General features: G+C 35.5%; 1 protein-coding gene across 1 annotated transcript; it reads left to right on the plus strand.

The window, feature by feature from the left end:
* Nucleotides 1–10,150: 10,150 nt before the first annotated feature.
* Nucleotides 10,151–12,645, plus strand: LOC117695349 (protein PPP4R3C1-like). The gene has a single exon (XM_034486213.2). The coding sequence runs from the start codon at nucleotides 10,151–10,153 to the stop codon at nucleotides 12,548–12,550; it is 2,400 nt and encodes a 799-aa protein (XP_034342104.1). The 3' UTR covers nucleotides 12,551–12,645.
* The last annotated feature ends 2,852 nt before the right edge of the window (nucleotides 12,646–15,497 follow it).

Here is a 15,497-nt window from a genome sequence, read left to right on the forward strand (position 1 = left end):
TGGGATAAAGCCTACTTGATCATGATGGATGATTGCTTTGATGTGTTCCTGGATTTGGTTTGCTATAATTTTATTTAGTAAACAGCTCCTGGTTTTGTTGATATTTTGTATAGTTCTTTTTGTTTCGACTTTGTTGATTTCAGCCCTGAGTTTGATTATTTCCTGCTGTCTACTCCTCTTGGGTATATTAGCTTCTTTTTGTTCTAACACTTTTAGGTTTGCTGTCAAGTTGTTATTGTATGCTCTTTCCATTTTCTTTTTGTGGGCATTTAGAGCTATGAGTTTTCCTTTTAGTACTGCTTTCATGGAGTCCCACAAATTTTGGTACGATGTGTCCTCATTTTCATTTAAATCTAGAAAGTCTTTAATTTCTTTCTTTATTTCTTCCTTGACCAATTTATCATTGAGTAGAGCATTGTTCAGTTTCCACTTGTATGTGGGCTTTCCGTTGTTTTTGTCCATGTCAAAGACCAGTCTTAGTCCATGGTTGTCTGATAGGGTACAAGGGATTATTTCAATCTTTTTGTATCTGTTGAGTCCTGTTTTGTGACCAATTATATGGTCTATTTTGGAGAAGGTACCATGAGGTGTTGAGAAAAAGCTATACTCGTTTGTTTTAGGATGAAATGTTCTATAGATGTCAGTTAAGTCCAATTGGTTCATAACTTCTGTTAGTTTCATTGTGTTTTGGTTTAGATTCTGTTTCCAAGATCTGTCCATAGCTGAGAGTGGGGTGTTGAAATCTCCCACTATTATTGTGTGAGGTGCGATGTATGCTTTAAGCTTTAGTAAAGTATCTTTTATGTATGTGGGTGCCCTTGCATTTGGAGCATAGATGTTCAAAATTGCAAGTTCCTCTTGGTACATTTTTCCTTTGATGAATATAAAGTGTCCTTCTTTATCTTTTTTGATTACTTTTGGTTGAAAAACGATTTTATTTGATATTAGAATTGCTACTCCAGCTTGTTTCTTGGGACCATTTGCTTGGAAGATTATTTTCCAACCTTTTACTCTGAGGTAGTGTCTCTCTTTTTCACAAAGGTGTGTTTCCCATATGCAGGAGCTTTTCTTTCTATTTCCTCACTAGTCTTTAATGACTTGCCACTGACTTCCAAAGTGACAGTCTTTCAGGGGCTTCATAGTCACCAGGCTAAGCTAGAAACAATAGCCAAGTAATAATAATCAAAAATGGAACACTGATTCAAGAAAGTGAGACTAGATATTTACATGAAGAAACACTTCAAATAGCAAAACTCCAGATGCTGAGGTACTAGCATGGGTAAATAAAACTTAAGAACACCAACAAGCAAGACAACACACCCCATTAAGAAGACAACAACCACACTGCAATAGGCCCTGAGATAAGCATTTTAGCTGAAGCACAAGACTGGGACTTCAAAATAGCCAATATAAATATTCTCAAGGACCTTCAAATGAATGTGAATAAATGGCATCTTGCAGACTGTGAAAGTACAGTTTAATAAAAAAACAAGATAATTCAAGACATGAAAGTAGAATTCAACAAAGAAATAACCAATAAAGAAAAGTTACACTGAAAGAAATTTTAGGATCATCTCAGGAAAGCAAATTAAAAACACCAGAGCTAAATCCTCATCAACAGACAAGATAAAAGACAAAAGAAAGAGATGATTTCAGGTCTTGAAGGCAAGGAGACAGGAAAAGATATACATGTCAAAAAATTGTTAAATATTCAGTCATAAAACATCCATAAAATCTGTAACACTTTGAAAATAAAGTGTGAAAAATAGGTTGAGAGAAAGAAGAAATCCAGGTCAAGCAAAGGAAATATTCTCTAACAAAATTATAAAAGAAACTAGTGGTCATCTAAACAAAGAGGTGCTTATCAAGGTACAGGAGGCACACAGAACATGAAATATACATGACCAGAAATAACAAAAGCACATGACACACTAAAATAACAAACATTAAATGAGTAAAAAAAGAAAGGATACTAAAAGCTGTAAAGTAATAGGACCAAATAACATATAAAGGCAGACCTGTTAGAATAACACCTGATGTTTTTCAATGTAGACTCAGAAATACAAAAGGGATTTCAGAAATGTTCTTCAAGCTCTAACATACCAACAATGCCCAACCAAATCACTAGACCCAGCCAAGCAAGTAATCACAATTGATAGAGAATGAAAAACTTTTCAAAATAAATACAAGTTTAAATAATTTTTATCTACTCACATCTAGAAAGCACTAAAAGAAAATGTTGAGTTTAAATAGAAAGTTAACTGCAGCTAAAAGATGTATGAAATTAATAATCACAGAGCAGTTAATTAAAGGGAAAGGATGCAAGACAACATCATATCAGGAATTAATAAATACAGCCCCAAAATAATTTGATATTACTGGTCTCAATTTCCCAATAAAAAGATATAAATAAGCAGATTGTATTTGAAAACTGGATCTACTTTTCTGTTGCATCAAAGAAACATACTTCACCATCAAGGGTATAGAATGCCTTAGGGCAAAACGATAGAAAAGGCTATTGCATAAAAAGAAAGGAACCAAGAAACAAGAATGTATAGCAATACTTTTAATTTTTTCTGATGATTTTTGAGATTATAATACAATTATATAATTTCTAAAACTCTAACCATTCTAGTATATCCATCCTTGCTCTATTTCAAATTCATTGCCTCTTTTTAATTAATTGTTGTTGCATATATTTACATCTATATGCTTAAATGCATAAATACAATCTGCTGAATTTATATAATGTTGGTTGCTTTCCTCCATTAGAAATTTTCATGGTGTCTTTTGGTCCTTTGAAAGCTAATCTTTGGGAAGAAGGCTTTCAGGTAATTTTCAGATCAGGGACTCTGTTTCTGAAGTACATGGTATTTTTGGCAAGGTTCTTATTTTCTAACCAAGAGCAATAACAATACAAACGCTTTGGAGGTCTCTTGGAAAACCCTGATCAACAACTCAAGAGAGGGTTTCTAGTTCCTCCTGTTGCAGTTTTTATTCATAGTCTTTGGCTCTTTTAGGCAACAGTGTCTTCCCTGATGGTTAAATTTCACTGAAAACATATAAATTATCTACCTCAAATACTTACTATATGCATGTGACTCATTGTATGACTTGTATGACTTTTTCAGACATTCATATTATTATTTTGCTCTTCTTCCTTTGGATTTGAATCTTTTTCCTTTCCTATTTAGAGTCCCATTTTTTCCATTTCCCAGATCCCACCTGTATTCCTATATGCTCCTTTCTATTGTTCCCCAACACACTTCACATACTAGAAATGATCCAGTTTTACTTTATTGATTTTCACAGTTACTCTAGAATATATGTTTATATATAAATATTAGGAAGAAAATGTGAAGTTTGTCTTTCTTGGTCTTGGTTATTTAATATGAACTTTATAATTGCATCAATTTTCCTGCAAATACAATGATGTTATTTTTTCTGCAGTGGTAATAGTATTCCACAGTGTCTATGTATAATCCTTTCATCCACTGAACGAAATTTAGGTTGTTTTCATTTTCTAGTTATTTTGAATATTTTGGCAATTATCATGACTGAAGATAAATATGAAGTGAAATACCTTTGGTGTTGTAGGAGGAACTTAGCCAAAAAGGCACAGTCAAAATGCTGGCTCGTGTACTCTTGATACTTCCTCCCCAAGCCAACCTAAAATCTGCCAGCATGGCTAGAGACTCCTGATGCTGGATCAGGTAATGGAGTGAGCCAATGAAAAAGGGACCACACCATACTTGACTATTTGAGAGCTATTTGAGAGCGAATGAGATGCTGGGAAGGGGTATAGTGTTTTGCCCAGTTACTGCAATAAATGAGTCTTCTTTTGCCACTTGTCTGACTCACGGAGTATCATTGACTCTGTGGCTTCTTAACCTTGCCTTCAAGGGACCTCTCAGGGTCACAAACAGCACATCTTGTGCCAAAAAATGGTACAGCTGGCCTGTATTTTAGAGACTTACTTCTAGCTTTCTCAGAATATTTTTCTGGACCAGTTAGCAAATACAACTATAAATAGAGGATTCTTTTTTCCTTTTTGTTTATATTTCCCATACAGATTGAGGTAAGATGAAATTTCAACTTTTTGGATTTGCATTTTTAATTGCTAGGGACCATAAATATTTATTAAGATACTTCTTAGCTATTTTTTTTTTCTGTGAGAACTCTCTGTTCTGGTCCCATACTCAGTTTGAATAGGTTGTATATTTCCTTGACTCTTCATTTTGTGTGTTCTTCATATATTTTGAATGTTAATTTCCTGCACATATATAGCTTATAAAATTGTCTTCCATGTTATTAGCTTTCTCATCACTGGGTCTATTGCTTCTTTACAATTGTCAATTGTTGACCCCAGTTCTTATGCAAATAGATTTTGATGCAGATAGTCTTTTCCTGCACCTATACCACATAGTATACTGTGTATGGGCACATTTCTTCTAGTACTTTTCAAGGTTTTGTGTTGCATGATAAATTTTAAGCTAGTTTTTATAAAAGATGATAGACAAATGTCTAATCTTGTTCTTCATAAAAGCATCCTGGTTTCTCTTTTCCCTTTACTTAATGATGCTCTCTTTTCTTCACCACATGTTTTTGGAATCTTTGTCAATTACTAAATGAATGAAGTTTTAGGTACTGATATGTGGATCTTTTATTTTATTTCTTTTTTGAGAGAGAGAGAGAGAGAGAGAGAGAGAGAGAGAGAGAGAGAGAGAGAGAGAGGATGAATTCTTTGGATAGGATAGTGGGTAGGAGGTTCTGGGAGGAGTTGGGTAATGGGAAATGATATGATTTAGATATTTTTGTATGCAAATATTTCTAATTAAAAAGTTATTTTATTCTTTTAAAGTGTAGTGGAAGCTTTTATTAAGGAAGTGGAAGGGAGTTGTCCTAATTTTTTTGTCTACTTGACAAAACCTAGAGTAATTTTGGATGAAGGAGTCTGAATAGAGAAAATGTCTCTATAACACTGACCTGTAGGCAAGTCTGTTTGTCATTTTCTTGATTTATGATTAACATAGCAGCCTCTATCATATTACAGATAGTGCAACCATTAGGCAGATGGTCCTGAATTGTATAAGAAGGCCTATTGAGCAATATATGAGGAGCAAGCCAGTAAACATCAATACCCCATGGTTTCAGCTTTAGTTTCGGCTTTCAGCTTTAGTTTCGGCATCCAGATTTTTGGCTTGAGTTCCTGTTTTGTCTTTCTTCTCAATAGACTGTACACTGAAATAAACTCTTTCCTGTAATCATTTGGGTTTGTCTACCTCTGTTTTAGTTCCTGAGTAAAGATAAAGGGATTATTTTCATTTGCAGTTCTTATCACCTATCATCTTTAGGCTTGTTTCCCAACTAGCTCTTATCTTATATTAACCTGCTTATACTAATCTAAGTTCTGCCACATGGCTAGTCACTTTCATATGTCTAATTTACTGCATGTCCCAGTGGCGAATCATTCCCAGAGTTCTATTTCTTCCTGGAAGTCCTTCCAAGTCTCTCCTGTTTTGCAACTGTTCATTCTGCTCTTTATTGACAGGTGGTGATTTTACACAATGCACCAGAGATTATCCTTACACTTTCTTCCTGAAGTTGCTTTGAGTCTTATATCGTCACTACACTAAAAAATTGACTAAGATAGAAATTGATACCAGTTTCATGGGCATTTCTGTGACAGAAGTTACTTGTTGATTTGGTAGAATAGTTAAAGAAGTTTTGAACTTTGGGTTACAAAATTCAAACAATGTTTTGAGTTTAATGAGTTGTTTTGGGAACTTAGAAAATAATACTCAGAGTAATGCAGATGCTTTGTGATATTTCAGAAGGAAGTATTGGAGTCCCTAAAGATGCTATTGTGGATAATTCAAATATTTTGATTTAAGAATCTGTGGTTCTCACCAGCAGAAGCTGAAGAATTGATTGTGCTTAATAAGAGACAAGAATAACTAAAGTAAAATCTTTACTTGCTGAAAATATATTATTTATCGGGGGATAAAGAATCAGATACAATTAAGAGATCAGCATAATTGTGACAACATCTTCAGAGAAGCATTTCCTTATAGACAGAATATAGAAGCTATGGTTCATGTATGGTCAATGCTGTACATTCTGCTTGCTGCTAAACTTGGTAATATGGAAGTGTTTCCCATGTTATGTGACCCGCGGAAACATCTCGCCAGCAAGAACGCACGCGGACACACCAAGATCCTTCTGCAGCAAGCTTTATTGCATCATGAAGAGGAAGACCCCAAGCCCTGAACAGGCGCTGCTTTTATGCCCCCTAGAGCGGCGTGTTCACTTCTAATTGGCTGCTTGCTCATTACCTCGTATTACATCCCGGGTTGGACAGTGACTTGGCGCACTTTCACCACTTGCACATGTGCAGTCTACTTATTATTTGCGGGAGCACTGGATGCCAGTGCCATCTTGTAATGGCGAACGTTGTCACCAATCACCGCGGCACTTTACAATGTTACACTAGTTTGCAGGTATAGATCAGTTCTGGAGAGCTAACTGAGACTCAGAACTGCAGGAGGCCAGAAGAATCCATTGGTAAGAATGCAGTTTCAGTTACAGTGGAGCCACAGGGTTGAAGACATCATGCAGAGAAGCTGAGACTTGGCACCATATGGCAGGCTTAGAGTACCTGAAGAGCTACAAAGTGAAGCTATTGATGAATATGCAGTCCAGTTACAGCAGAAACTTCAGTATTTGGGAGATGACAGTACTGTGGTGTAATCACCAAATACAACAGCAAGTGTAGGATGGAGGCAGTCTGATTCTACAAGTCAAGCTACCTGCACTGTGGAAGACAGAGCAAGATTAAGTGGAACTGCCTAGGCCCTTAGTAGCCCAGAACATTGAGAATAAATTCCAGATGTCTGACACTGTTTTACACTAATGGACTATATTTTTGTTTGTTTGTTTTGTTTGTTTGTTCATATGTTATTTATTTGTTACTTTGTCCTAGCTCTTACCTTTTGAACCAACTAGTGTATAACTCTTTTCTTTGAAGGTGCCAACAGTTAGGAGATTTGAGAATTTTAGAGAAATTATGAAATTTTATAGAGACTTTGAATATTTAGAGTGGCCCTGAAATTTGAGAGATGTCTTGGACATGTTTAAAGACAATGGAATTTTAAAGTGTTGAAATTATAAACTGTTAGGACTTTAAAGTAATACTTTATTTGTTCTGTGACATTAATATGATATCTTGGAAATGAAAAGAAAAGGTTAGTGTTGAATAACGATGTGTTTGTGTTTCAAGTTGAAAAGAGGTCAATTGTCCTGATTGATAGTTTGTCAATTTGACATAAGCTAGAATTATTTGGTAAAGGAACCTCAATTGAGAAATATCTCCAAAAGATTGGGTTATAGGTAAGCTTGAAGAACATTTTATTAATTAATGATTGATATGCAAGTAACCAGCCCATTTTGACTAGTGAAAACCCTGGAAAGGTTTTTTTGGAGTATAGAAAAATATACTGTCTACACTGAAGAACCCATTGGAGCCAATATCCTAACACTGTTCCTCCATGGTTTCTGTTTCAGTTTCTTCTTCAAATTTCTTCTTTTTACTTCCTGCTCTCATTGTCTTCAGTGATGGACTATGGAATAGAGGTGTAGGCTAAACAAAAATCCTTTTGTACCCAAGGTTCTTTTGGTCATGGTGTTTTAGCATAGCAGTAGAAATCCTAAAGCAAAGGCTGATACAGAACGAAAGAGAAAAATTAGGGACAAATAACACTACAGATATTTTCAAAAATCCTTAGGGACCATATTATTTGGTATTTACTTAAAATTAATATGTATCTTAAATGATGTTATGCCACTTAGGCTGACAATGCTTCTTATAAGAACCATAGACTAACAAAACCCCCAGTACCAGGCATGATACATCTCCTTTCCAGTTGCTGATTAGAGTAATTCAAAATATTTTCAAGTCAGTAGACATTACTACTATTGCTTTTGGTTGCATCTCAGAGGTTGAAGATGAATCTCTACTGCTGAAAAAAAACATACATCTGGGACATGTGAAGCAGAATATTCAAGCTGGTTCTGAACGAATAGCCTTGTTTCTGAGGTATGACATTCATACCATAAGTTTCTATAAAAGCTACTAAGGGATAGAATCAATCAATAGTCTTACCCAGCTGTGACACAAGCCAAAAGAATTAGCAGTATGATAAGGCTACAGCCACATATGTAGCAGATGATGGTGTTGATGGGCCTCAACGGGAGAAAAGGCTCTGTGTTCAGTGAAAGGGAATACTAGGGCAGGGAGGTGGGAATGGGTAGGTGGATGGTTGGGGGAACAAGTTCACTGCTAAACTATTTCAACCTGATTTAGAGGTGTTGAGTTTCTTGGGTGCAATTTGATCTTTACCTTCATAATATCGAATACTTCTTGTTGATTCTTCTTTGTGCATGACAGCAACCAACTATACTGATGTCCTGAAAAGACTTTGGGCCCCAGTTCTGCACCGAATCCCAGAACACCCAGAGGAGGCTGGACTGCCAGGAACTCCCACATGTCCAGGATTATATGTGAGGAGGCCACAACATCTAGCACAAACTGGGATTTACTGGGGTCACGGGGACCCAGGAACAAAGGAACCCCTTTCTGGCCAGTGGCATGGGTACCTCTTAAGTTCTTGATTAGTTTTAGACTAATTGAAACAAATTATGATAATCAGTGTTCTTCTCTTTCCATAAATGATCATAAAATACAGTAGCACTAGGTTTTCCAAAATTGTTTTTGATTTAGGGAGATTGATAAATGGTGGGTTTTCCTTTCTTTTTCTAATGGAAAAATCTGTATATTTTTGCTTAGAGTCTCAGGGGAAATGTCTCTCTTTTTTAATTTTTCTGTTTTTTTGCAGATAAATGTAATTTACTTTTATTTTGTACATGTGACATTTCACAAATTATATAAAATCTTGAATAAGCTTTAAATTTATGACATTAAATATTTCAAAATATTACAATATATACTCATGTGGCTTCTGCCAATGGAAAGTCATAGGTTTACTGGTGAATAGGGTTTGTTAGGATTATTGGTCTAGGTGCCAAGTTCTGAGTTTTGTTGTGGATAGATTTTGTTGTGGTGGTGGTTGCTGTTTGTTTTTTAATTTTTGGTTTTTGGATGCCTTTTTTGTTCTTTGTTTCCATTTCTTCTCTGGTACTCTAGCCAGAGTGGCCTGTGATTAAGTAGATGCTCTCTGCTTAAGTTGGGTATTGGACGCTTCTGATGGCCAGGATGGCTCACAGAAATGGCTCTAGCATATTAAAGGGATCAAAGGGCCATAATTAAAAAAATTCACTCATTTCCTCTTTGACACAGTTCTTCTCCATAACAAATTTCATGATTAGGCAAAGGAAAACATTTGAGGAAATATTTTCACATAGGAAGCTAAAATTTCAGGCTGAACAAAATGAAATGACGGACCTAATCTTTTCCCTTTCATAAAAAGATCATTCCTTAATATATAGACATGTACAGGATGTACAGGAGTATGTCTCATAGAGAAACACAATTTTATCTCTTGGTTCTGGGAAAGGCATCCTATCTGTAGATGATGTATTTTTTTTTTTTAATTTGTCGCAGCCTTTCATGGACATATAGAATGAAGGATATATTTGACCAAAACATAGGTAATGAAATTTCCTTTTGATTAAGGGCCTAAGCACCATACTTCTGATGAGTAAACATATTTCTGAGAAACAAAATCCATTATAGAAATGATATAGAGTATTTTCTAGGCTTCCATTTTTAAGGTAATGAAGGCAGTTCCCTTTAAGAGTATCTGTTACATAAGCACATTCCTTTTAGGAAGAATCTTGGGTGAATCCCAAGATTCTGCCAGAACAAAGGCAGGCTCAGAGACTCGAGTGCTTCTGAGAGAGGTTAGTTGGTAATAGTTCAGTAATAGAGGACTGGCAATTATCAGGACCTCCCCCTGCCCCCACAGTAATCCTAATGACTTTGGGCCCTTCTTAGCCTCTGCTATTCATTTAACCTCCAGTAATCTGCTCTCTTTTGGTTTTTCAGAATTGCGACCACGGCAACATTCCTGGCTAAGGTAGTGAGGGATAGTGACCTCTGGCCAGAGTACAAAAATCTGAGGTCTACAAAAGAATGTGGGTTAGCAAGGTGAGGCCAAGGACCAACATAGACAAGGAACTTTATAGAGTAAAAGTCTATGTCTTGGTAGAAGGCAAGAATTGGAAAGACATATGTGCAGGACAAATTTCATCCAAATACATTGAACGGCTCCAGGGTGTATGCCTGCTTGTTCATTCAGAATCAGATGACTCACTGACTGTGGAGTATAAGATACATCCTAATGTGCCCTATAAGAAACAGCAAGGAAATATAATCATTTGGTCTGATGCTAAGAACCATGGCATGGCAATACATTTCCAGGAACCAAATGCTTGTCAGGAAATCTGGGAAGAGATCTGTCAAGTTCAAGGTAAAGATCCAAGTGTAGAAATAACACAAGAACTTACTGGTGATCTAGAAAGCTTTGCAGCTCTACAGCTGAGCTCGAATCTGTTTGAGGTGGCAAATTTTAAACTCTCTAGACTTGAAGGCATTGTAAGTTTATTTGCTTTTGTCAATGAAATGCCAAGCCTCAAGGAAAGGCTGGTGCTGGTCTTAGAAACTGAAGGTTACATTAAAAACCTGCTGCAGCTGTTCAATGCTTGTGAAAAAAAGCTGAACTTGGAAGGCTTACACTATTTGAATAGCATCATTAAAGGAATCCTGTTTCTAAATGATACACGCTTGTTTAAGATCATGTGTTCTGATGAATTTTTCATGGATGTGGTAGGATGCCTTGAATATGGCCCTGGTTTGGATCAGCCAAAACGGCACAGGGAATTCTTGACTCAAAATGTTAAATTCAGGGAAGTTATCCCAATAACACAAACCCAACTTCGGCAAAAAATACAACAGACCTACAGAATGCAATATGTTCATGATATTACGTTGCCCACCCCGTCCATATTTGAATCAAATCTTCTTTCGGATCTTACCACTATGATTTTTTCCAATAAAATTGAAATAATTACAATGTTGCAGGAAGATGAAAATTTTTTGCTTGAAGTTTTTGCTCAGTTAAAAGATAATGGTGTAAGTGATGAGAGAAGGCGTGAATTGTTATTATTCTTCAAGGAATTCTGTGTATTTGCCAAGACATTACAGTCTCAAGAGAAAAATGCATTAATAAAAACACTGATAAAGCTAGGAGTCATGAATGCTCTAAAAGTCATAGTACACATGCCTGATAATCAAATACAACTAGCTGCTATAGATATATTTGCTTATCTAGTAGACTATAATCCTCGACTAGTCCAAGCATATATAATGGAAGAAGCTCAGGACAGTGAAGATAATGATGACCTTCTCATTAATATAATGATCAAAAAAATGATCTGTGATACTGATCCTGAATTTTCACGAGGCATTATTTTGCCAGCAGTTCTTCATACTCTTCTTGATCCAGAAAATATGCGTGTCACAGCTAATGGATGTGAAAGAAAGGGATTTCTAAATTTCTTCTATACACATTGCATGAGTAACCTCATAGCACCAATTTTGTCCACTACAGTAGAAAATGACAGAGATGAAAATAGGGCTAACATCTGTCCTGATAATTATCAAAATGCACAATTGCTGGAAGTAATTTTAGACATACTCATGTTTTGTGTACAATGCCATTCAACATATATAAAAAATTATATTTTGAGCAACAACTTGCTCAGCAGAATCTTGGTGCTCATGAATTCAAAGCATACTTTTCTGATTTTGTGTGTTGTCCGGTTTATGAGAAAGATGATTGGCCTAAAAGATGAAATGTATAATAATTACATAATTAAGAAAAACCTATTTGAACCAGTTGTAAATACTTTTATGCATAATGGACCTCGGTACAATATGTTAAATTCAGCTATTATTGAGCTATTTGAATTTATAAGACAAGAAAACATCAATTCTCTTATTGCAAACATTGTGGAAAATTTTTTTATTCCTTTTGAATCAATTGAGTATGTCCAGACCTTTAAAGGGTTGAAGACTAAATATGAAGAAGAAAAGAAGAGGGAAAATAGAATACAAAGTTATTTAAATGATATGATACACCAGAAAATATGTTGTAGACATATCAAAGTTATGGAGGTAAAAGTCAAGACAGACATAGACATATGTTGTAGAGGAATCAAAGAAGAAGAAGTCGCAGAAAAAGGAGGAGGAGGAGATGAAGGAGGAGCAATTCTACCAATAGGAAGTGACTTTCCAAGTCATTATGACATACTTATGAAACTTAAAGAGAAAAATGAAAGAGGAAATGAAATAGAATGCCCCAAAAGTAAATCATCTGAGGCCTCTAAATTTTCTTCTTCTCAAGCTCATGATTCTGATAATGGAATGAGTACAGTTCATTGTAGCAGCCTTGTTCCTTTAGTGGATTACCCATATGATACTGATGAAGATGATGAACTCCCCCCTCTAAAAAGACCTACTCTTAAATCATAAATCATGTGAGGTCCTTATCTCCAAGTTCAAATAAAATTATATAAATATCACAAAATTAAATTTTTAATTGAAAAATCTTTCTTCTATGGGTTGAATATGGTAGAATATGGAACAAAATAATGACTAAGAGGCCTCAATTTTATATATAGAAAACCTCCCATAATATAGATGCATAGTGTAAAATAAACAGAAATCAAGTCATAAATTCTTATGAAGAACATCTTACTTAATCAACATAGTTTGGGAGGAGGAAAGAGTATAATAAAGTAATTCAATTTTTACTAATGTCTTCATATTAGAAGCAACTACAAAGATTTTATTGCAAATCCTACTTTGTAAAAAAGCATCTAGCAATGGCATTTTTTTCATAAATTGAAGTTTATTTAAACTATCTTTTGTTTGTATGGAATACAAAGTCATATTGAAGTAAAAATAAAGTGAGATTTTTCAACATTTCTGTGGAGATTTAAAGTACCTTAGTGTTGTGAATGACAGGGAAACAACATCTAGTGCAATTCAGTACAATTTTTGTGAATAAAGTGCTAAGCTGGATACTAATGAACAGTTGTTATTGTACTTGTTTTTAGATAAGAAATGTTAAATAAGTGTATAAATATAGTACCATTTCTAGTGTGGGATCTGTAAGATCTTCAGGGGATGAAATAGAATGTGCCAAGTATCAAGTTAGAGAAAGTTAATGAAGCTTTGTCTTTTTCCATAGAGTAGTAGGTACATAATAGGTTATACGCATACACTCACACACAGATACACACACACACTCACACACAGGTACATACACACTCACACACTCACATACACACACTGATACACACATACACTCAAACACACTCTCTCTCTCACACACACACTCTACACACACACACACATATAATTTCAGCAACTATATATATATGTATATACGCACATATGTTTGCTGAAATAAACTAACAAAACCAATTAATAGAGGAAAATTTAACTCTGTCTTACAGTGTGAGCGGATACATTCCATCCTAGTGAGGAGTAAACACTTTCATTCTTGGAGAAATCTAAAGCATCCTGTCACATTTCACCCACAATCAACAAGCAACTAGATGATTTCTGAAGCTCAGTTCAATTTTTCTTTTTATTTAGTGTTGGACATCAATCAGCCAGTGGTACAGAGTCATATATAATCAAGGTGGGTCTTCCAATCTCAATTATCTCAGTCTATAAGCTACTTCATAAATATGCCAAGAAGTTTGTCTCTTAAGGGTAGATTCTGTTAATTATTAAAAATTACTAATTAAACCCTTGTCTTCCTAATACCCAAACATATAACTATTTAGCCATAACTTTCCACTATCTCATACAGAATTACAAAAAATATATAGTGTAACTGTAAATCACCTCATAGTCTCTAATGATTCCAACATTGCTCAAAAGTTCAATGATAAAGTCTTCTCTGTGACTCAGTCTCTTAACTGTGAGGTCTCATACCATAAAAGAAATCATACTAGTAACATTTTGTGGTGATGAAACATATGACAAAGATGAATAAATAGAGGCCAGAGTGATGGTTCAACAGTTAAGAACACTTCCATAAAACTGCATTTTATCCTTAGCATTCACATAGTAGCTAAGAAACATGTGTAAGTCCAGTTCCTTGAGGCATGTTGCCTGCCATCTTTTGGATTGCACTGGCACTTCATCCATGTGTTACACAGATATACATACAGGCAAAACACATACACACACACACACCTGTGTGTGTCTGACACATATAACACACACACACACGTGTGTGTCTGTTATATATATATGTGTGTGTGTGTGTGTGTGTGTGTTTTGTGTATGTGTGTGTGTGTAAAAATAATTATCTTTGTAAGAATTGACTCAAACCAAGCCAATGTGATGTGAATGGCTTGGGCTGCTTCCTGAGGCCCTGTTGATATCTGAAGTTTATGTTGCTGCCAGTTTCCATGTTGTTGTTAATGGCCTTCCTACATCAAGGGCAGTGTTTATGTCCATGGCCCATGTTACTTCCAAAGGCTATAAGGATGTCCATTGTCTGTGGTACCAGCTGAAGACATGTTCATGTCTGTGGACTGTGCTATCACCAGAAACCATGTGGAAGACTATGGTTTGTGATGCCACTGCCTATGAAAGGGAAAGAAAGTTTCTTTTGAAATGGTATCAGTGACTGCAGAGTCACAGTTGATAATGAGAGACATAGATTTCTTTTGTCAACTTCTCTTTCATATCCCAACCCTCAAAATAAACAGTTTTGATTGGTAGTCATTAAAAAAATCTTAAAAACAGTAACTAGAATGCTGAAATATATCTTTGCATATTTGACAGATTTCTGTGGGAGGCACGGGTGGGATTAGGAAAAGCTTCAGTTATCTATAAAGGGCTGGACATTCAGAGTTAGACCATGGTCCACTCAGTATATGAGCAGTGCAAATTTAATATGGTATTGTTTTTCCTTTCTTTTCTCTTTTCTATTCTTCTTCTTTGATATTGCTGGAGGTCATAATTGTTGGGGTGCACTGGGATGTAAATGTAATTGGGGAGCATTAAATTAATTTTTCAAATAATAAAATACTATATTAAAAAAGAATCAGAGGTAACCCCACTTCTGCTGTTTTGTGTGCCACAAGAACACTAACCATAACACATATGCAGATGACCCAGCTAAGACCCATACAGGGCCCAAGATTGTTGCTGCAGTGTATATGAGACCCTCTGAATCCTGTTTAGTCACTTCTTTGGTCTGTGTTCTTCTAGTGTCTTCAACCCCTATGGCTCCTAGAATCGTTCCTTACCTTCTTCTTTGGGATTCCATGGGCTTTGCCTAGTGTTTGGCTGCTGGACAATGTCTCTCTGATACAAATTGAGCTGGGCACACTTCTATGCGTATAGTACAATATCATTACAAAACATTGTGTTGGTTGACTTTTTTGTTTTA

The sequence above is a fragment of the Arvicanthis niloticus genome, chromosome X (assembly GCF_011762505.2).
Source record: "Arvicanthis niloticus isolate mArvNil1 chromosome X, mArvNil1.pat.X, whole genome shotgun sequence".
Taxonomy (NCBI): Eukaryota; Metazoa; Chordata; class Mammalia; order Rodentia; family Muridae; genus Arvicanthis; species Arvicanthis niloticus.

Coding starts and splice junctions, on each gene's coding strand:
- LOC117695349 (XM_034486213.2), top strand. CDS start 10,151: ATGTGGGTTAGCAAGGTGAGGCCAAGGACCAACATAGACAAGGAACTT.